The sequence below is a fragment of the Rhinoderma darwinii genome, chromosome 2 (assembly GCF_050947455.1).
Source record: "Rhinoderma darwinii isolate aRhiDar2 chromosome 2, aRhiDar2.hap1, whole genome shotgun sequence".
In the NCBI taxonomy this organism is placed as follows: domain Eukaryota; kingdom Metazoa; phylum Chordata; class Amphibia; order Anura; family Rhinodermatidae; genus Rhinoderma; species Rhinoderma darwinii.
In genome coordinates this window covers 159,268,363-159,292,248 of record NC_134688.1, presented here as the reverse complement: position 1 = coordinate 159,292,248, position 23,886 = coordinate 159,268,363, and the positions used below count along the sequence as shown (strand labels likewise).

General features: G+C 39.3%; 1 protein-coding gene across 2 annotated transcripts in view; it reads left to right on the top strand.

The window, feature by feature from the left end:
• Window positions 1-23,886, top strand: part of ABCC4 (ATP binding cassette subfamily C member 4 (PEL blood group)) — a 300,550-nt gene that overhangs the window by 245,312 nt on the left and 31,352 nt on the right. For both annotated transcript variants that reach the window (XM_075852387.1, XM_075852388.1), the window contains exons 27-29: window positions 9,350-9,439; window positions 13,038-13,210; window positions 16,864-16,969. In XM_075852387.1, the coding sequence (XP_075708502.1) occupies window positions 9,350-9,439; window positions 13,038-13,210; window positions 16,864-16,969 (369 nt within the window). The remainder of the gene's footprint in view (window positions 1-9,349; window positions 9,440-13,037; window positions 13,211-16,863; window positions 16,970-23,886) is intronic.

Below are 23,886 nucleotides of genomic sequence, written 5' to 3'. Positions count from 1 at the left end.
TTATATATATTTATTTGCATTGTGCACAGAGAAATAAGTATTTGATCCCCTACCAACCATTAAGAGTTCAGCCTCCTCCAGACCAGTTACAAGCTCCAAATCAACTTGGTGCCTGCATTAAAGACAGCTGTCTTAAATGGTCACCTGTATAAAAGACTCCTGTCCACAGACTCAATTAATCAGTCTGACTCTAACCTCTACAACATGGGCAAGACCAAAGAGCTTTCTAAAGATGTCAGGGACAAGATCATAGACCTGCACAAGGCTGGAATGGGCTACAAAACCATAAGTAAGACGCTGGGTGAGAAGGAGACAACTGTTGGTGCAATAGTAAGAAAATGGAAGACATTCAAAATGACTGTCAATCGACATCGATCTGGGGCTCCATGCAAAATCTCACCTCGTGGGGTATCCTTGATCCTGAGGAAGGTGAGAGCTCAGCCGAAAACGACACGGGGGGAACTTGTTAATGATCTCAAGGCAGCTGGGACCACAGTCACCAAGAAAACCATTGGTAACACATTACGCCGTAATGGATTAAAATCCTGCAGTGCCCGCAAGGTCCCCCTGCTCAAGAAGGCACATGTAGAGGCCCGTCTGAAGTTTGCAAATGAACATCTGGATGATTCTGAGAGTGATTGGGAGAAGGTGCTGTGGTCAGATGAGACTAAAATTGAGCTCTTTGGCATTAACTCAACTGGCCGTGTTTGGAGGAAGAGAAATGCTGCCTATGACCCAAAGAACACCGTCCCCACTGTCAAGCATGGAGGTGGAAACATTATGTTTTGGGGGTGTTTCTCTGCTAAGGGCACAGGACTACTTCACCACATCAATGGGAGAATGGATGGAGCCATGTACCGTCAAATCCTGAGTGACAACCTCCTTCCCTCCACCAGGACATTAAAAATTGCTCGTGCCTGTGTCTTCCAGCACGACAATTACCCGAAACATACAGTCAAGGCAATAAAGGAGTGGCTCAAAAAGAAGCACATTAAGGGCATGGAGTGGCCTAGCCAGTCTCCAGACCTTAATCCCATCGAAAACTTATGGAGGGAGCTGAAGATCTGAGTTGCCAAGCGACAGCCTCGAAATCTTAATGATTTACAGATGATCTGCAAAGAGGAGTGGGACAAAATTCCATCTAACATGTGTGCAAACCTCATCAACTACAAAAAACGTCTGACTGCTGTGCTTGCCAACAAGGGTTTTGCCACCAAGTATTAAGTCTTGTTTGCCAAAGGGATCAAATACTTATTTCTCTGTGCACAATGCAAATAAATATATATAATTTTGACAATGTGTTTTTTTTTTTAAATATAATCTATCTCTCACTGGTAAAATTAACCTAGTGTAATAATGGGGGTAGGGAAACAGACAAGTGAGCCCTAATCTACCCGCCACTCAGTCCCTGCCTACTTGCAACGACCCGCCCTAGGCAACGGGGTACAACTGGGCGACGGTCCCTACGCTCAATATGTGCACGACAGACAAACAGACAAGGGTACACAGAAGCCAGGGAAAGGGGCAGTTGCCCACGGCAACACCGTGAGCAACAAGAGTGGTGAACGAGCCGAGTCAAACCAGGAGTGTACGAGGTACCAAACGCAGAGCAGGAGAGTAGTCAGTAAGCCAGGGTCAATATGAAGCAGGGTCAAATAGATCAAGAAGCTGCAGCAGGGCCAGGAAACCAAACGAGAAGAATCACAAGCAAGGAGGAACAGGAAAGGCAGGTATAAATAGACAGAGGGCGGGAGCTAGCTCCGTCTGGCCAGGCTGTGATAGGCTCTCCCACTCCTAAGCCTGCCATCCTGAGTGGTGGAAGATGGAATCAGTCTCACAGACATAGAAGCTGTGCCTGACAGATCCTTTACACCTAGCCTAAAAATTCTAGACTGTTCATGTCTTTGACAGTGGGCAAACTTACAAAATCAGCAAGGGATCAAATACTTATTTCCTTCACTGTATGTATATATATATATGTCACACAAGTTAATGGCGACAGCACACTGCGTACACCAATGTCACCTAAGTCGCTAAATGTAAATAAATATGCATTACTGCTAAATCTACTTACAATAGGGAGGTTCTTAGCGCACATTTTGATCAAATATCTCGTTGACCGGTGCTCGATGCATCGGCGAAAATCAGCAGGTGTACTAGAGCCTTAAGAAGGCTATGTTCACACGGAGTATTTTGCCCGAGAACGCCTCCCATTGATTTCAATGGGAGGCGTCGGCGTCTTTTTCCCGCGAGCAGTAAAACTGCCTCGCGGGAAAAAGAAGCGACATGCCCTATCTTCGGGCGCTTCCGCCTCTTACCTCCGATTGACTTCAATGGGAGGCAGAGAGAGCGTATTTCGCGCTGTTTTATGCCCGCGGCGCTCAATGGCCGCGGGCGAAAAAACGGCGCGAAAATCGGCGAGCAGGGAGAGGAAAATCTGCCTCAAAGTTCCTAACGGAATTTTTGAGGCAGATATTCCTCCCCCAAAATACTCCATGTGAACATAGCCTAACTCTCTGAAATTGAATATGACACAAGCAGGAAATCTATTACACCCTATGAAGAATATTCTTGCAACTCAAACTTTGATGGAGTCAACATAAACGCATTATTTGCATATGATCTGTAACCTTTTAACTGCGTGAGTTAGAACCTACAGTCATGTATTCGGGTATGTGCACAAACTTTTGTCGGGAGACAAAATTTGTCTCAAAATTCCTTACGGACAAAACCCACTGGGAAAAATAAAGTCTCTACTCTATCAAATTAAATGAAGGGAAGTTTGGGGCGTTTTTTTACACAGATTTAGACAAGGTTTCCGCTTCAAAATCAGCGTGTCAAAAAATTTCGAGAACAGGTCCTTGCTCCCTTCTCTCTGTCCGACTCTCCTCCTATTGTCTTTATATTAGCAAGGAGAGAGGACAGACAGAGTAACACCAGATCTGTGTGCCTCTGGTTACAGAATATACACAAGTCTACAGGCCAAATTCATACACCGGCCCACAGGCATTTTTTTTTTATTTTTTACTCCAAAATAATGTCTTCTTTGCTGTGACATTTATTAATCATTTGTTTCGGAATTTACAGTCATTTGCACCCTGTATGTCCATTTGTAAAAGTGGAGTGATAAGTGGGCGTAGCTTACTACACTTCTAAAATATTATTTATTTTTATATATATATATATATATATATATATATATATTACACTACCGTTCAAAAGTTTAGGGTCACTTACAAATTTCCTTATTTTGGAAAGAAAAGCACAGTTTTTTTCAATGAAGATAACATTAAATTAATCAGAAATACACTCTATACATTGTTAACGTGCTAAATGACTATTCTAGCTGCAAACGTCTGGTTTTTAATGCAATATCTACATAGGTGTAAAGAGGCCCATTTCCAACAACCATCACTTCAGTGTTCTAATGGTACATTGTGTTTGCTAACTGTTAAAAGGCTAATGGATGATTAGAAAACACTTGAAAACCCTTGTGCAATTATGTTAGCACCGCTGCAAACAGTTTTGCTGTTTAGAGGAGCTATAAAACTGACCTTCCCTTGAGCTAGTTTAGAATCTGGAGCATTACATTTGTGGGTTCGATTAAACTCTCAAAATGGCTAGAAAAAGAGAGCTTTCACGTGAAACTCGACAGTCTGTTCTTGTTCTTAGAAATTAAGGCCATTCCATGCGAGATATTGCCAAGAAACTGAAGATTTCCTACAACGGTGTGTACTACTCCCTTCAGAGGACAGCACAAACAAGCTCTAACCAGAGTAGAAAGAGAAGTGGGATGCCCCGCTGCACAACTGAGCAACAAGACGAGTACATTAGAGTCTCTAGTTTGAGAAATGGATGCCTCACAGGTCCTCAACTGGCAGCTTCATTAAATAGTACCCGCAAAACACCAGTGTCAACGTCTACAGTGAAGAGGCGACTCCGGGATGCTGGCCTTCAGGGCAGAGTGGCAAAGAAAAAGCCATATCTGAGACTGGCTAATAAAAGGAAAAGATTAATATGGGCAAAAGCACACAGACATTGGACAGAGGTAGATTGGAAAAAAGTGTTCTGGACAGACGAATCGAAGTTTGAGGTGTTTGGATTACACAGAAGAACATTTGTGAGACGCAGAACAACTGAAAAGATGCTGGAAGAGTGCCTGACGCCATCTGTCAAGCATGGTGGAGGTAAGGTGATGGTCTGGGGTTGCTTTGGTGCTGGTAAAGTGGGAGATTTGTACAAGGTAAAAGGGATTTTGAATAAGGAAGGCTATCACTCCATTTTGCAACGCCATGCCATACCCTATGGACAGCGCTTGATTGGAGCCAATTTCATCCTACAACAGGACAATGACCCAAAGCACACCTCCAAATTATGCAAGAACTATTTAGGGAAGAAGCAGGCAGCTGGTATTCTATCTGTAATGGACTGGCCAGCGCAGTCACCAGATCTCAACCCCATAGAGCTGTTGTGGGAGCAGCTTGACCGTATGGTACGCAAGAAGTGCCCATCAAGCCAATCCAACTTGTGGGAGGCCTTCTGGAAGCATGGGGTGAAATTTCTCCCGATTACCTCAGCAAATTAACAGCTAGAATGCCAAAGGTCTGCAATACTGTAATTGCTGCAAATGGAGCATTCTTTGACGAAAGCGAAGTTTGAAGGAGAAAATTATTATTTGAAATAAAAATCATTATTTCTAACCTTGTCAATGTCTTGACTATATTTTCTAGTCATTTTGCAACTCATTTGATAAATATAAGTGTGAGTTTTCATGGAAAACACAAAATTGTCTGGGTGACCCCAAATTTTTGAACGGTAGTGTGTGTGTGTGTGTGTGTGTGTGTGTGTGTGTATATGTATATATATATAATGTGTATATATTAGGAAAAAAGTCGCATCTCTACTCCACATAGACCATGGTATTGAAAAATTGGAGTAAATTTTAGTCAATGTAAAAGTTTAAAGGGGTTTTCTGATGTATTCAAAAAGTGGCCAAGGAAGAAGAGATGTATTGAAAAAAATAAAAAGAAACTTTACTCAGCTCAAAGATCCCTGGCATTTCAATGCTGCCGCTCTGGTCCTCCCCACGCTGTTGATTGATATGGCTGCAGCGAGGACGTGCGCTGATTGCAGATAAAGTGTGGACATTGCAGAAGGAACACCTATACTAATGTGCTTCATCATTGACCGAAACTGTGCTAAATAGTAGACTTCTTAGGCCTTTACATGAATGTGCGTCATTCGGCCATGAATAACTGCCATTTTTCACCGCTGATTTGCCTCCATGTGGGACTTGCTTTCACAGATCCCTCATACACTTGAGTCTATTGAGGCATCCGTGAAAACGGGCAAAAATAGGCTGTCCAGAAAAAAAATGACTGTGTGAATAGCCCCATAGAAGTACATTTTTGTTATGCAGCCTTGTAACAGCCGTTAACTAAGATAATAATACATAGATAAAAGTAATCTTAAATTAAGCTGTTACATATAAATGTCAACAAGAATTTTTTTTTAATTGAATGTAAAATATTTCATCCCTAAATTTACATTTACATGCATCCCCATTGTAGCAACTTATACCCCAACCCTCTGCTATAGTGTCTGAGACATCAGCTGCCATGACAGAATTTTAACATTTTGGTATATAAATATGCAAAAACAATTTTTTTTATCTATCATAAACATTAATTTCAAATTTGTCCAAATTATTTGTGCCTATTGTTTTTATATTTTTTTTGCCCACAATTTTTTTTGCCCCACATGGTTTGATTAAATAGATAGCCGTCACATAGCTGTTTTCATTGTTCATGTGAATAAGGGCTTAGGCTAGGTTCACGCCCCGTGTTTGCATCCTGTTGAAATTCTGTTGTACAAAAAACAGGAGCCATCTGGATCCTGTTGATAAACAAGAAAGAAAAGAATAGCCTGCATCCAGGGGTGTAACTAGAATTTATAGGGCCCCATAGTAAAATGAAAGGGGCCCCAACACCAAGTAACAATAATTACAAGTAGGGATAATCACACCATATAGCAGAGAATTCACATAGTAGTACTAGATAGCAAAGCCAACAACTTATTTCCCCACAAAAAGGAACAATGTTCTTGCACCAAAGTGACCCCACTAAACCTTTGGGCCCCTTAGCTGCTGCTATGGCTATGGTAACGCCAAAGCCTGCACAGTACCTTTCAATGGGTACCCAGAATATACTTGACTTTTGCAAATTCAATCCATGAGAACCCTACCTGGAATACATAGTGCAATGTTGATAAGGGTGTTTATTTATCGGTCATGTTTGGCCAGGTTTTCAGAGTTTAGTTCAGTTTTGGTGAATTTTCTTTTTTTCATTTTTTTTTTTAGCCAGGAATGAATGAAAGTATGCAGGAAAGATTTGTATGTTTCATGTTGTATTCACTCCTTGTTTTAGCTAAAACAGGACTATAAATCAAAACCTTAATTAAAAAAACTGTGTGATCCTGGCCTTTTAGCATTTTTAGTAATCCAGTCCTTAAATAAGGTAATATCACACATATTGCATGATATCTATCCAAAAAACTACAGATCCCATCATGCACTAAATTAGAATTACAGCACACCGCCTTCTTATTTTGTGCAAATGGAAGGAGTATTGACTACTATCCAGGATTCAGTATCCATACACGTTGATACAAGACTTTATTTATAGTGCCACCCACCCTTGTAATTGGTCTCCAATATTTACTTATCTAGATAAAGGTGCAGCAGCACCTACGAGGTTGCTTATATTTATTTGTTTATTTTGTTACATTTTATAATCAAGTAGAAGTGGATGTAATCTTCAAACAAATATCTATTATGATTTCTTTAAGAAAACATTCTGTTTACCAGTATTTTTTTTATTAAGTCCTGTTGTTGCTGTTGCTACACAGATTTTGATTGAAGTCGGACTAATTGGAAAAACACTGGAGTGAAAACTTCGGCATGATGTAACAAAGGAAACAAAACAATTGGATTGCTTAATGTGTTTAATATGCAACTAATTCGGGCTGAAAACACTGCAGTGAATTGCAAGATTAAAACAACGATGAACATATTTGTTTTATTTAGAAGTGTCATAGCATACATTCTTACATAACTAAGAACATCTCTTTAAACATGTCATTTTAATACCACAGTATAAAATCTAACTGCACTTAGGAGTGGAGCCATGTAAAGTTGTTTATTTCTTGGCAAGCTCCATCACTTACCATATTGTGTAGATAATCTTCCCTCGAAGCAATGCTCACTCAGGTACTATACGGTGGCACAGAGAGTGTCTATAAATGACACTTCCATTGAGACTTTGTGCTGCAGTATAGGGTATAGGGACTGTGCTGTGTGCATGAGCCCTCACACCCGAATAATATTTCCTCTTGTTAGTTGTTCATTGATTGACTTGCGATATCGTATTAATTGTGTATTGGTACTGTTATATTGTCACTGGAGTTGTGGACACCCCTTCTAATAAGTGGGTTCAAAGACATTCAATGCTAACAGGTGTATAAAGTCAAACATTCAGCTATGCAATATCTAAAGACAAATATTAGCAGTAGAATAGGTCAGGCTGAAGAGCTCAGTGACTTACAGCGTGCCAGTTTTCCAACTTTATATTTGCCATGCCAGAGCTTCCCCCAATTAACTGTAACTGATGTTATTTTGGAAATGGCAAGAAGTTGCAAGAGCTCAGCCGAGAAGTGGTAGACCACCCAATGGGAACTCTGTGCTTCATTGCAATATTATTATATTTAATATTCTATTTAGAGAGAGCTACATGAATTAGGATTCCATAGCTGAATATCCACACAAATACACAATACCACAAGTTGGCTGGACTGGTGGAAAGCACACTACCTTTGGACTATGGATCAGTTCTTAGGAGGTGATAGCTTGTAGTTCTCTCTGCAAGATTCCTGCTAATTTGATTGTTACAGGAAGTCTTGAAGACTTCAAGGGGGTATTGTCTAGCGGTCTACATCTTCGGAACGGATTCTAACAATTAGAGTTTAGGCCCTATTACATCGGCCGATTTTGGCTAGTGCAGAGAGCACCGATCTACGAGACATCGTTGATCGGCGCTCGTTTGCTCCTGTCACACGGAGCTATGGTCGTTTCTCCGATCGCTCGTCCCCATACGTTGTTATCATGTTGGCAGCGCGTCTCCCTGTTTACACAGGGAGATGTGATGCCGACAATGATAATAATTTACTATTTTAAATCGATCCGATCAGCAGATGATCAAGCATTTGCTCGTTCATCTGCTGATCGCTGAACTGTTTACAGAGGATAAATATCCGCAACAATGCGTTCTGTGAACGCTTGTCTGCCCGATAATCTCCAAGTGTAAAACCCCCCTTTAGGGTCCGAAAAATTTATCCCAGTCCCTCCCTATCAGCAAGTCCACAGGGAGGGGGGAGTTGAATGTAAAGGTGGCCAACAAGGAACACTTCTACTCCATTCAACTTTCCACTCCATTCCTTGGCAGAACTTTATGGATATGTCTTTTCTTTTTTTTTTTTAAAGTACTTACTATGTAACTCTAAGGCTGGGTTCACACGAGCACATTAACGTCCGTAATGGACGGACGTATTTCGTCCGGAAGTCCCGGACCGAACTCAGTGCAGGGAGCCGGGCTCCTAGCATCATAGTTATGCACGATGCTAGGAGTCCCTGCCTCGCTGCAGGAGAACTGTCCCGTACTGTAATCATGTTTTCAGTACGGGACAGTAGTTCCACGTAGAGGCAGGGACTCCTAGCGTCGTACATAACTATGATTCTAGGAGCCCGGCTCCCTGCACTGAGTTCGGTCCGGGACTTCCGGCCGAAATACGTCCGTCCATTACGGACGTTAATGTGCTCGTGTGAACCCAGCCTAAGAGAGGGAGCACACTGTAGTGTTAGCTAGGTTTTTTTTTCTCATTCTTTTTTATGTTCGTCCCTTTAACGTTCCTGAATATTTTGTAAGAAGAGGACAAGTGAATGAAATGTTGCATTATAAATGACATTGATAATGCTTTTTGAGATATAATATTTCTTCTGTGCTGCTACCTTTTTGTATTTGCAAACATGGAGTCCTAAATAAGTCTATCAATATATCGATTTATTAAAAGGAGGTGCCCCCTTTAAAGCTGTTCTGCTCCCTAGATACAATCAGGGCAGACAATTATGTACAGCTACAAGATTCTACTTGCAAATACAAATGAAAAGAATATCAATTGAAAAAATATTACCATGACCGTAGAAATCATCAGTAAGAAACATGGATAATGTATACAAAAGAAATGCTTTATTTTTTATAATTTTTTTGTCACCTATTTTATGTTTCCAAAATAACAGGAGCCAGTATTATTCACTGGGACAATGAGGAAAAACCTTGATCCTTTTGACGAGCACACTGACGATGAGCTGTGGGATGTTTTAGAAGAGGTACTGACAACACAAAAAGATGGAATTGTTATTAACTAGAGTATCTCTGTAACATTTCCTTCCATGTGTAGATGTGAACAACGGGCTGCTTTATTACACTTTTTGTCTTTATTTAAAGCCTCTCTGTGGCAGAAAATCCTTGAAACAGTATTAATAAATAACCAAGGTGAATTAGATTTTTTCTTTTTTTTTCTTTCTTTTTCTTTCTTAGGTCCTGTTCACAAAAATCTGCCTCAAATTTCCTTCAGGAATTGAGGCAGATTTTGACCTGCCTTCAAATTCTTGAACAATTTTCACTATGTTCTTTGGCCATTGAGCGCCTGGGCAAAAAAAAACGCAATGAGAAACTATCTCTCTGCCTCCCATTGGTTTCAATGGGAGATCAGAGGCAGAACCGTGTTTTTTTTTATTTTTTTTACTGTGAGCGGAAAAATGCCCGATTTCAACGGGAGGCAGTTTCGGACGTTTTTTGCTGCGGATTCCGACGCGGTTTCAGAGTCCAAATTCGAAAGACTGATATTCCGAAACATTTTCAGCCCATGTTCAGGAAGCCTTACGGCTTGTCCACACGTAACTGAACTGCTGCAGAAAATTTCTGCAGCAATTCCGCAGAGACCAGCTGTGATTCTGCTGCGGAAAAACTGCACAATTTCCTGTGTTTTTTACTGCAGAAAATGGTGCGGCATTTGCAGAGTTCTTTTCAATGCAGGGAGATGGTGACCTCTCCTGAAAAATGCAGGAATTCAGTCCACATACGCAGCGTATGGATGAGATTTGTTAAATCCCACCCACTTTGCTGCTACAGTATTCTGCTGCGTATTTTCCATCCGCAATTACGGACGGAAAATATGCAGCAATTCCGCTTTGTGTGGACAAGCCCTTAAGGGGAATGTGTCGTAAATTATTATTTATTTTTTTGGTGTATTTTTGTTTTTTCTTCCACAAGGTGGGAATTATTTAAAAATTAAATAATAGTTTGACATGTTTTCTTATGTTGGCCACCAGTCGGAAGCACTTCCCAGAATTACAACAAGGTGAATCAGGCAAAGAAACCTGACGTACATCTGCTGTGAATATGGGACGGGGAGACTCACCCCCTCCCTATTTTTGGCTACAAGCCAGGAAGACGTGTCTTCAAAGTTGCTAAGCAGTGTCAAGGTCCATTTTCGGAGTGATTTTACAAATGGTACCTGGCAGCAGCTATAGGACGCTGTGGTGAATGACTTTTCAGTTGAGTGGTTCACATGGCGTGTATTTGACGTGTTTTTTGGCACATTTTACGTGCTGAAAAACGCTTTAAAAACGCTTGATAAAGCTTTTACATCAATGGGGAAGCGAGGCGTTCGTACATACAACGCACTTTTTTTATACAAGCGATTTTTAAATAACGCGTTCCGTAAAAAAATAAGTGTCTAGTTGATTCTTTGGCACGTAAAATGTGCCAAATGTTCCCATAGTCAATGGGAGTCCTAATTATGTGCCAAAAAGCACGCACAAAAAGCATAAAATGTACTGCAAAAAAACACCTATATTTTAAAAAGCTCTTCACACGAAACGTTAGTGTCTTCGACACGTTTACACGTCTTTTTTTTTTTTTTTGTTTTGTTTTTTCGCTCCGTGTGAACATGCCTAAAGGAATTATTTTTCACTGTTTTCTAGTCTCTATTGCGGCACCAGGGAGGAGACAGAAGACTGCTGTATGTGAGATAAGATTTATTTTTATTTTTTTCATATTACTAACCTTATTTTTTGGTTTTGCAGGTTCTGCTGGACCTATTGGACTATTTCATCTTCGATGAAAAATGGGGGGGCCCACGCTTTTGACAATTATAAAAAAAGAAAAAAAAAAGACTTGGGGTCCCCCAATTTTTTATAAAACGCCAGATACAACATAGCAGCAGCAGGCTAGCATTACAAGGGTGGGAATGGCCACCCGGTTTTTGGCCCTTCCCAACCTAATACCAACCTGTGGCCGCCCAAGTGCCGGGCCGTCACTCCAAATGGTCGGGTACTGGATTGTATCCGGCTCTCCCCGTTACACCTGGTGGCGACGGGTACCCTAGCATTTTTACTGGCTAACACTAAGCCCCGCCTTAGTATTGGATGCTGTCAAAAAGACAACTGGCATTACTAAGGCGCTAATAAAGTATTAAAAAAAACAGGCATAAGAAAATATTTTTAGCGAAATAAAAACTCCCCACAAGACCTTCGTTAACCATTTTATTTAAAAAAAACAAGCAAACGTCCACCGAATCTACAACTTCATCCAATAGGTCCAGCGGAATCTGCAAAACAAAAGAAATAAAATTAGTAATATGAAAAATAAAAAAATGTATGCTCACCTACAGCAGTCTTCCGTCTTCTCCCCTGCGCCGCAATAGAAACTAGACGTCCATGAACTGTAGTTTCTATTGTGACGCAGGGGACCTAGAGATGCGCCAGAAATTTTAAGTTATTAATAATTCCAGGGCCTCCAGGAGCTCTCCCCCACACATGCAGCCATTCTGCAAACTCATGCACCCCACAGACCCCCCCCCCCCCCCCCACACACACACACACACACATGCAGCCGCTCTGCATTTTTTTTATGACACCTCTCCTTTAAGGTTACGGAATTAAACGTTTTTGGAGAATAATGTTTACATTTGTATACAACCAAATTTTTACAATTTTTAATACAGAGCAAATGCTAGTTGATTTGAATAGCTTTTCCACCAGGAAGCCTAAGGCCTGTTCACAGAGCGGAATCGATAACATTTTTTAAAATGGTTCTTATGTTTAGAGTTTGCTGAAAAGCTACTTGCTGCCTAAAGGTAGCCATACACATTAGACTGCTGTTAGCTGTATATTGAATGAACTTTCCGCCATCTCCCAATCCTCCGCATAAACACGCATGTTTGGCAGAAATTGCATGTTTATTTCAATGGGGAGAGGTGAGTAAGCAGATGCTAGACACATCTGGCAGTGACTTTTTCCACTGTGGGAACGTAGGATCGGGCATGTTGAAATCAAACATGCATGCTCCTTCTTTCCCTCTACGTCTGACATTGAGGGATTGTCCGGAATCCCCATGCATATTATATGGTTAGCCGTTCTGACCATATAAGTCTAATGTGTGTAGCCAGCTTAAGGCCGGTTTCGGACTGCGGTCATACAGCCGCATTTTAGAGTCTGTATTATGTCTGCAACTCTGGGACCTGTATGGTTCTACTGAACCCAACTCTAATCACCATAGAACTCTATGTTGATCTAAGTCTGGTTAAGTAGAACGGTGTGCAATCCGGATCTTTCAGCTGTGATACGAATGCCATTATGGGGACATAAAACCACCCTGCCAATCCCCGCATTGACAAATTGACCTCAGGCTGGGTTTGCTGCAATAATATAGCCATTGTATTTTTACATGAGCCAAAACTAGGATTAAAACCAAAAAAGGAGCACAGGTATAATGCTTTTATACTCTCTTGGGGAACCCCTCTTGGTTATGGCTATGAAAACTGAAAGGTTTGTCCGAAGCTCCAGGGTCATGGTTTGTGATTTTCCAGTGAGGTAATCATTTTTGTTCAGGTCTTAATTGTGAATATATTTTGTGCCACAGGTACAACTGAAGGAAGCAATTGAAGAATTACCTGGGAAACTCGAAACTCAATTGGCTGAATCCGGTTCCAATTTTAGTGTTGGCCAAAGACAACTAGTGTGCCTTGCCCGGGCAATTTTGAGAAAGAATCGAATACTAATCATAGATGAAGCAACAGCAAATGTAGACCCAAGGTACACTTTAATATATTTTCTGTGCTCATTTCTAAAATTGCATATTTCATGAAAATGTTCTTTGTGAAGTCAATATGGAAAGTGACAACTCTACAAAACTCCAACCTTTACTGAATATAGGGCAGAGTAACGGTATGTGTACATCTATGCAGTGCCAGTTTCGTAAGAATTTTTGCCAGCCGGCTTATCACTAATGTGTAAATAAAATACATCTGTTGTTCCTCTGAAACATGTTGGATTCAAAGTTACCAGTATATTCTAGTATTTTGAACCAATATAATAAATTTCAGCTAATATCTAATTTTATAATAGCATGGCAATCTCTTATGTTTCTTAAGGCCATATTACAACGGCCCATTTTGGCCGATGCAACGAGCGCCATTGATTGAGACCGCTTGTTTGCTCCTGTCACACAAAGCTATGGATGGGGAAGAGCGGTCGTTACTCCGATCGCTCGTCCGAATACATTATTATTATGTCGGCAGCGCGTCTCCCTGTTTACCAAGGGAGATGTGCTGCCGACAAGGATAATATTTAACTTTTTTTAAATGATACGATCAGCAGATAAACGAGCGTTTGCTCGTTCATCTGCTGATCGCTGCCCTGTTTACACAGAGCAATTATCGGGAACGAGCGTTCTATGAACGCTTGTCTGCTTGATAATTGCCCAGTGTAAAAGGGTATTTACTCTTTTGCTCTATATAGAGATGATATCCAGTTTCATGAAGATAATAGATAAAAATATAACGCGAAATAGAATATAAAGCACATAGAAGTGTTTTTCTTTGTTCAATGGCATGCTCACTCTGTACCATAAGGGTGAAAAGAATGCAAACTGTATCATGATTACAAATGTAAATTTAACACTATTTCAGCATTTCCTGCTAAGCATGAAACAATAAATGACAGGCGCATGAAGACTAAAGCTCTGTAAAAGTTACTGTTTCTAAAAGTAGAATTTAATCCCAGACATTTGCATTAAGAGTCGTGAATCACCCTCCTCGGAGCATTACAGCTTAAAATCTCCATTAATTGAGGCATATGAGAAACTTTGTGAGGAATTTACATTTCTTTTGAAGATTAATCTGTTTGATTGACGTTTAAATGGTGGTTTATTAACAGCTGTTTTGTGCTTAGATAAGACACTAGTTTTATTTTGTGAGCGTAAACTATGTTAGGCTAGATCTTGTTGGCGTGTTTTACAACTATATTGTGAAGCCCTGCGTGTGTGAATCTGCTATATTACTGTAGTTGTAAACTCCATTTATAACCGCACAATTTGTGACAGGTCCCTTAAAACACGGTGGCAATCTTTTTTTGTTTTTTTTTCTCCCAGGAAGTACGAAGCTTGGTTTTGCCTATAGCATCAGTTTTTAAAATGGCACTGTTTGCACAAATCTACATGTTCTCTGCTTCTACCCCCTTTTGTAAATCTTTGTGGTCTTGAAAGGATAATCTAATACAACATTTCCATTATATTCAGCACATATGAATTGAATGTGGGCATGTGAAATGTCTCTTACCATAGTCTAACCTCTGAATAGAGAGCAGCCCTTAAAGACAGAGGCAGATGAAAATGTGTAATGATCCAAAACCTTGGGGATGATGTTTATCTTGTTCTGTATTTCAGCGCAACTCATTGTTTTGCTACCCACATTCAATTACTGCCCATTGAAAGTAGCTAAAAATGATAATGAAGTCTTGGGTTATATTAGGCTAACCTCTTCATTTCTGCAGAATGCACACAATAGTCGTCCTTCACAAAGTGTTCTCATTGTTAAACTGAAAGTTATTTTTTTTTATAGGTTTTAGTCTGTTATATGTATTCAGGAGCAAACTCATTGCTTTCAGGCTAGATCATTTAATTAGACTCCGTTTATAAACTTTCTCAACAACATCACATTAAGATGAGGTTTCTTTCTTTGGGAGAGAGAGGTAGCTCTTTGTGAAGTGTTGTATTGTAAACGTGACTTTTCATTACATGTATGTACATTGCTGATACTGTGGCTTAAGCCTAAATGGAACATTAGTCTATACGTAAAGTATTTCAGTGTTATTATTAGTTGCAACATTGATCTCTACTGAAGTTGATGCTACAATATGCCACTTGGACCAAAAAGAGTATAAGATCAATAGAACATTGCTCACTATTTTTTTGTGGTATGAATTTCATTAAGATATTGGAAAGATTCTTAAAAGAATAATACAAATTGTGCCTAACTGAACCCCGCTATCTTTGCAGAAGAGAATACAATGTCAAGTACAAAACTGGAAATAGGAACATCTCAACACTGTGGATATTTACAACGATGTGTAGAAGGATCATACTTGATCCAAGATTGCTGTTACTCATTTCCTCCTTCGGCAGAAATTTTTGCAACCTTAAACTGTGTTTTTATAACATTTTTTTTACTAAATACAAGCTAGAGAAAAACTGCAACAATAAAAATTTCTCAATACAGCAAAAATTTAACATAGGTCTGATAGCTGGTTGTTCAAAGAGATCTCGCAACAGTAAGGCATGATCCTTAGTTCACAATCAAAGTTTTGATAAATACCATATGAATTAAGTTTATATTCAATCTTTGAAGACGTTTACTATTGGCAATATTTAGCCAGCAGCATCTCCCTAAAAATGTAATATAATTTAGCATAGAATATTGGCACCAAGAAATACGAGAGCACATACAACTTCAAAAAATAAATGCTGTGTGAAGGATCAAGGAGGGTAAGCAGTAAAAAAGGAAGAGGAGGTAGGTGAAGCAATTCTTGCAGTAGGGACTACTGGTGGACTTTTCAAGACCATGTAAGAGGTAGGGTAAAGAGATCACTATTGTAGATGGGGGGGGGGGGCAGAGTTTCCAAGCAGTCTTGGGTAGTGTATTAAAACATAAAAATCTAAGGTTTTAGTGACAGGTAAGAGTTTATATCGTTGTTTTTTTTGTTTACATACTGTTAATTTGCATGTCTGGCTATTTTTGTGCAAAAACCTCCTGGGTAATGAGGCCTGTAGTGTACTCCAGTGTCATAAAGAACTATGCACGGCACAATCCTCCATCATAAAATGGTTACTGTGGTTCTCTTTTTGCGGTTGGCTATGGAAAAAGGTGCTTTTCCAGCACCAAATTCATAATTGGATTGTGAGCCCCATTGGGTACCAGGACTGATGTAAATGGTGACAATCGCTTTACAGGGGTACTGAATATGCTGGTACTATATAAGCAACAAGAATAAACAAAGCATGGGCTATAAATTATCTTGCTTCATTTGCATAGTGGGATAAGGAGATGTTTTTACGTAACAATAAGTAATTGTGGAGATTTATAAATACTGGTGCATCATGTGAGCACTGCTTCAATCTCTCTCCCCTTTGCATCATGTGCCGGTTTAGGTTTGGCATAGGCTAAACAATTACATGGAGCTGGCCTGTAGTAGAAAAGTGACAAAAAATTTGCCACTCTGAGCCTTGGCCACTTTTCCGAAATATTTGACCTGAACACCATATTTTTCAATCTATTTATGTCAGGAAGCTGCAGTAAATAAGTTTGCCCCATTGTTCTTTGGTGTCCTCCAATTACTAAAATGAATAACCGAAATACTGAACGAGAGTACATTACACACAGATGTGATATTTTAAATTTTTATTTTTACAGAACGGATGAGCTGATTCAAAAGACAATTCGAGAAAAGTTTGCTGATTGTACAGTGATGACAATTGCGCACAGGCTGAACACCATTATCGACAGCGATAAAATCATGGTAAATTAGATTTTTTTTCCTTGGGTTGACGCTCATGTCTTATGCAGTATTCCTTTGCTTTATGGGTCAGAGACGGATTTGCTTTATTTAGTTTGTCGTAAGCATGCATCTTAGACATTTTTAAGGTAAAGTTGAGGGGTTATGATTAAAATTGGCTCAAAAAAATGCTGCTGTGCTCATTAGATGTCGCTACTAAATAATCGATTATAATAATGTAAAATAATAATATATATTAAATAGTATAAACTATAAGTAGTCATTTACGTAACCCCTTAGTGACCAGCCTATTTTAAACCCCAGCCAGTTTTTGGGGGGTTTTCTATCGTTCTTTCGAAGGGCTATGACTTCTTTTTTATTTTTTTTAGTCGACAAAACCGTATGAGGACTTTTTTTTTTGTTGCAGGGGGGAATATGCGGTTTAAATTTAACCTCTTCCCGACCACCCCACGTAGATTAACGGGCTGCAGCACCGGTCCTTGTGCCTGCAGCCCGTTAATCTACATGCGCTCCTAACAGAGCACACAGGCGGTCCCCGCAGCCCGCCATCTCCCAGTACAGGCTGCTACTAGCAGCCTTAGTACTGGGGGAAAACATTGGGTCGGAACATAGCGGTGATCTGAACCAATTAACCCCTTAAATGCGGCAGTCGATAGCGACCGCCGCAGTTAAGTTGTTATAGCTACGCGATTGCGGGGGCCGATTGTTGCGGGGGGGGCAATTGCTATGGCAACCGGAAGCCTAACAAAGACTTCTGGTCTGCCATCTATGGAAGGCGATTAGGTCCTGACAGGAGGCAGGACCTAATATGCCTCCTGTCAGTGTGAAACTGACAGGTATAATACCCTGCAATACACAAGTATTGCAGGGTATTATAATAACGATCCAACAATTGGGTCTTCAAGTCCCTAGTGGGACTAAAAAAAAAAAGTTAAAAAATGTACAAAAGTAAAATGTCAAAATAATAAAATTTAAAAATCGCCCTTTTTCCCTGAACTATAAATATATAATGTCATTTATCTTGCACGGTGACTGCCATAAAAAAAAATCATAAAAGAAAGATACCATAATCGCTTTTTTTAGTCACTTCAGCTCCCAAATAATTGCATAAATAGGAATCAAAAAGTCGCATGTACCCAAAAATGGTACCAATAAAAACTACAGTTTGTTACGCAAAAAAAAAGCCCTCACACCGCTTTCCTGATAGAAAAATAAAAAAGACGAAATAATTTTTTTTTAAACTGTTATTTTATCGTGCAAACACCGTAAAACATAAAAAACCTATATATATATATATATATATATATATATATATATATATATATATATATATATATATATATATGGTATCGCCGTAATCGCATTGACCCACAGAATAAATTAAATATGTCATTTATAGTGCACGGTGAACGCCATAAAAAACAATAGAAGTTTTGACGGCCTAATCACACTAAATTCAGCAAAAAACCTATGGGATCAAAATGCTCACTATACCCCTAGACAAATTATTTTTAGGGCTGTAGTTTCCCAAATGGGGTCACTTCTGTGGGGTGTCCACTGTTTTGGTCCCTCAGGGGCTTTGCAAATGCAACATGACACTCGAAAATCAATTGAGTAAACTTGAGCTCCCAAAGCCAAATAGCGCTCCTTCCCTTCTGAGCCCTGCTGTGTGTCCAAACAGCCGTTTATTACCACATATGGGTTATTGCCCTAATCAGGAGAAATTGCTTTACAAAATCGTGGTGCGCTTTTTCTTCTTTATTCCTTGTAAAAATTTATAATTTCTACGTTTTATTGGAAAAACTTTAGATTTTAATTTTTACGGAATAATTCCACTAAATTCAGCAATTAAAATGCTCACTATACCCCTTGATGAATTCCTTTAGGGATGTAGTTTGCCAAATGGTATCTTTTTGCTTCAAACTCCAGCCAAACCCAGACATAAGTTTGTTGGTTTTATAACTAGTGAGACATATAATCTTTACTTGAATAGGAGCAGAGCTGCAGGACAGCTGCTATACTGTGACTGGAGCGATCTGCTTCCAGCACCGACCACTGCATAACTTCCGGCACCCGGACGATACCGGTGAGCAGTGGCGGACAAAGACAGCTGAGGGCCCCTGTGCAAGAACAGTATATGGGCCCCTTGTTCTCCAATATTTCATCATAAATCACCCCCTTATGTATCTCTAACAATCCATCAGTAATTGTTAGCCATTAAATTCATCTCAGGCATTTACATAAAATATAACAGACAGAAGAATGGGGCTTTAAGGTGACACTGGGCCCCTTACCTAATGGGCCCTTGTGCAGCTGCACAGGTTGCATCAATGGTTTGTCCGCCCCTGTCGCTGCGGGGTCGGGGTGTTGGACCCCCACCAATGATATACTGATGACCTATACTGTGGATAGGTCATTTGTATAAAGAACAGCCCCGAAACGACACAACCCTAAGGGTATGTGCACACGATGAGAGGCTTTTACGTCTGAAAAGACAGACTGTTTTCAGGAGAAAACAGCTGCGTCGTTTCAGACGTAAATGCTGCTCCTCGTATTATGCGAGGCGTCTTTGACGCCCGTAATCTTGAGCTGCTCTTCATTGACTTCAATGAAGAACGGCTCAAATTACGTTGCAAAGAAGTGTCCTGCACTTCTTTGCCGAGGCAGTCCATTTACGCGTCGTAGTTTGACAGCTGACAAACGACGACGCGTAAATTACAGGTCGTCTGCACAGTATGTCGGCAAACCCATTCAAATGAATGGGCAGATGTTTGCCGACGTATTGTAGCCCTATTTTCAGACGTAAAACGAGGCATAATACGCCTCGTTTACATCTGAAAATAGGTTGTGTGAACCCAGCCTTATACTAAAAATCTTGCATGTTAACTAGGGGGTTTAAGAGCTTGTCTGTATCTGACTGAACATGCTGTTCCACTATTGAACATATAGGGGGGAATATATCAAAAGGTTCACAACAATTTTCTGCTGTAAAAAAGTTGCACATTTTGTCGGAATGCCATAGTTACGTTAAAATTTGCAATTTTTTACTTTTCTAGCCACTTTTTGAAAGTGGCGCGAAAAGGGCTTGTGGTTTGGCATGTGGTTGGGCCTCCATTGGAACAGGTTTCTCATAATTTGCTCCAGAAAGTAGTGTAAGTTATGGTTAAAATTTACACCTGCTCATAGAATACGTAGATTTTGATTTTATGTCGCACAGACCGCCAAAGATGCGCCAAATATTAAGAGGTGTGCACCTCAATATATTCTGTACACTTTCCGCCAATGTAAATTAGTTTAAGACAGGCGCTTGAAATGCCAGTCTTAATATAATTCCCCCATAAGCTTTTAAAGGGAAACCTGCATGGGGAGTTTTTAATCAACCTATATCTCACAGGGAAAGTTATTGGGTAGGTGATTCCTACATAAAGTTAGACACCTCCAAATTTTGAAAAAAGAAACTGCAACATATCATATATTGAAACTGAGAAACATGTTTCTACTTTTATATGATCAATCGTGTCTAAATTATTTCAATGAAGTTGATAGGAGTCAAATAATGAGGGGATATAAAATATACAGAGGATCCAAAACAAGATTTAACTGTATAAGGGCCACATTGGTAAAGGCGTTAATACCACAGCAGTAATAAAGTATTTAATGCACACATACAGGGACCCCTTGAAAAAGCTGTATTGGCGAAACACGCTTCAGGGCGCTTTCCTTCTTCTGGCCCACTTGACTACACTTCATATTTATGGGTAAGGCATGCCATGCAATATACCTCTGTCTGGGACTCTATCTATACTCTCGGCTATTTAGACACTCATTTAGATCTGTCCACTAGTTTAGTTACTTTTGAATATCTTTCAAATGATATTACCATTTTGTCTGTGACAATATTAAGGCTATGTGCTTACTTTTTACCTTTTGTGTACTCACATGGTAACAATTGTCATGCAGCATGCACTGTTTTTCCTTGTGTACACTCAGACAGGGAATTTCCTTTCCCATATTGTTAATATAATGCATCTTTCACTCGGTATGTGTGCATTAAATACTTTATTACTGCTGTGGTATTAACTCCTTTACCAATGTGGCCCTTATACAGTTAAATCTTGTTTTGGATCCTCTGTATATTTTAGATCCCCTCATTGTTTAAATTATTTCAATAAAGTGGATATTTTTCTACTTTTATATGATAAATAGTGTCTTACTCCTGTTTCTCAGTTTCAAAATATAGGGGGCGCGTTTTAGGTGCTCGGGGTCATTTGCCGCTGATCAGACTGAGCGCCTCCCTAGAGGATGAGCAGCATTTATAATAAATAAAGTCGCTCACGCTATAAACGTAAACATCACTTTCAATTTACAATATGCAGTAAATGGCTAAATGTTTTATATTTTCTCATACGAACTGCCTTCTTATTTTTTGTTTTAAGCAGGAATTTACCTGTGTCATCCAAATGTTTTCTTTTTAAGCGTAGACTAAGTGGGTTCTGCCACATTCTTATTTGAAGAGCAGGTTGCAATTCAAATGTTTTATGAATTGCAGATTCCAGCATTTAATAGAGATCAAAGCAAACAAGGATAAGTGCATTGATTTTTGTTTTATTTTGTTTTGTTCACGGACTTAATAATGACGAGAAAATTGAAATACAACACAATATTATGGTACAGTCATGAAGCCAAGATAAAACTCATAATTGTCACTTTGATCTTAGGCAAGCCATCGTCTCCTTTGTTGAGTACTGTAAGCAATTTGCCAATAAAGCTGTTCGGCATTAGCATTGTCATCATAACATCACTTAATTACTATTGTTATACTCATTATAATCCCATTGTTCTTCTCTGGATTATTTCTCCCTTTACAAATACAAGTGGGATGTACTTCTACTTATTGTGATGAAGCCGAACAAAAGAAGTATAAGAAAACATCTGTGAAATAATGACTAGCATTATTGTGACTCTTGTTTACTTGCTAGTTCTCCAAAGGGATTTGATATTAATTCATCATTTTAAAATTCAGTTTATCAGTTTGTTTCTTTCTCATTGTCATTTTTCATGATAATAACTTTTAAAGGGGTTTTCCCATGAGGGACATTTATGACATACCCACAGGATATCCAAAGAAGTAGTAGGACAACAGCACACGTCTTCAAATCATCAAAGTGGTTTTATTGTCAAGACATCCACAAACGACAAGCAACGTTTCGACCCATAGTGAGTGAAGGGTCTTTGTCAAGCCTAACATTATGTCTAAAAACATCGTTATAAATGGGTGAATACAAATAATCACATGGCCCATTCCAACCAGTGAACATCGTGAATCTGGTCTCCCAGGTGAAGCATACATTAGTCTTAATGACATACATCAAATAGTTATATAATCTTCAAAAACGTGAAAAACTACAATGTGTAATACATCTTTAATACATCATCATCAATCATATGTCAATCATTGTTATTACAATAGAAAAATGAAGGAGGAAAGTTCACCACACTCCAGGTTCCAGCTACGATCACAGAGCTCTACTGTGCATGCTCAGCAATCAATCATCTCTGCTGTGCAAAAAATAAATAAAGACCAGCGTTTGATCAAAAATGGTAATCAAAGTATGTATAAATGTAAGACATCCTCAGTCATAACAGGAATCCATCATACTGCAGCTCCATATCTGTATATTTTAAGGCAAAATTAATTCAAAAATTAAAAACGTCTTCACTCTGTATAAGTCACATGTGAACAGGGCAGACGGAGGGAGAAGGGATCAGGTTCATATTACTTCATGATATCAATCACTAGAAGTTAAATATAAGACATCCTCAGTCATAAACAAGAATCCATCATACTGCAGCTCCAAATCTGTATATTTTTGAGGCAAAATTAATTCGATAATTAAAAACGCCTTCACTCTGTTTAAGTCACATGTGAACAGGGCAGACGGAGGGAGAAGGGATCAGGTTCATATTGCTACATGATATCAATCCCTAGGAGTTAATGTCATCAAATACTGTTTAGTGTTAAACCGCCTACATAAATCGGATCACCGAAGTGATTCAAAAACTTTCTAGGGAATGCTTGTAACTTCTGTCCGACAAATCATGTTGGACAATCATACCGCACAAAACACGAGATTTATATAATGATGATAAAAACGCCTTCATTCCGTGATGTTAAGTCACATGTGCACAGGGCAGACGGAAGGAAAAGGGATCAGGTTCATATTACTACATGATATCAATCACTAAAAGTTAGTGTCATCAAATACTCTTTAGTGTTAATTAGCCTACATAAATCGAATCACTCAAAGTGATTAAAAGACTTTCTAGGGAATGCTCGTAATATCTGTCCAACAAATCATGTCGGACACCTATACCGCACAGAACACAAGATTTATATAATGATGATAGAGCATCAACCATAGCCCACCCAATCAAAAAATCACTATACTCAAAAACATTGCATAAAAAATACAGATGGATGCCAACATGAAAGGAACCGCTATAATCTTCGTTCTGATCATAAATCCGCTGGCGTGTGGTGAATAAACCTCCATCACGAACATGCTCAAATCTGTAAGAAATATTCCAAAAATATCAAGACCCTCAGGAATACAAGACGATGCAAAAAATAGATGCTCCACAATGTGTCAGAAATCACCCATCAAGTGTACAATATTAAAATTAAAAAAATGTTAAAAACAGCAATGGGATTTCAGAGTCCAGGAATTATCTTGTATTCTAGATTCAAACCTTTGGGGTATAGGGCATCTAACTCAAAGATCCAACGTAATTCTTTCTTTTTCAATAGCTTCTGTCTATCCCCTCCCCTCCTGAGTATCGGGACACAATCTATTACCCTAAATCTCAATTGATTTAACTGATGATTCTTTTCAACAAAATGCCTTGGTAATGGAAGTTCC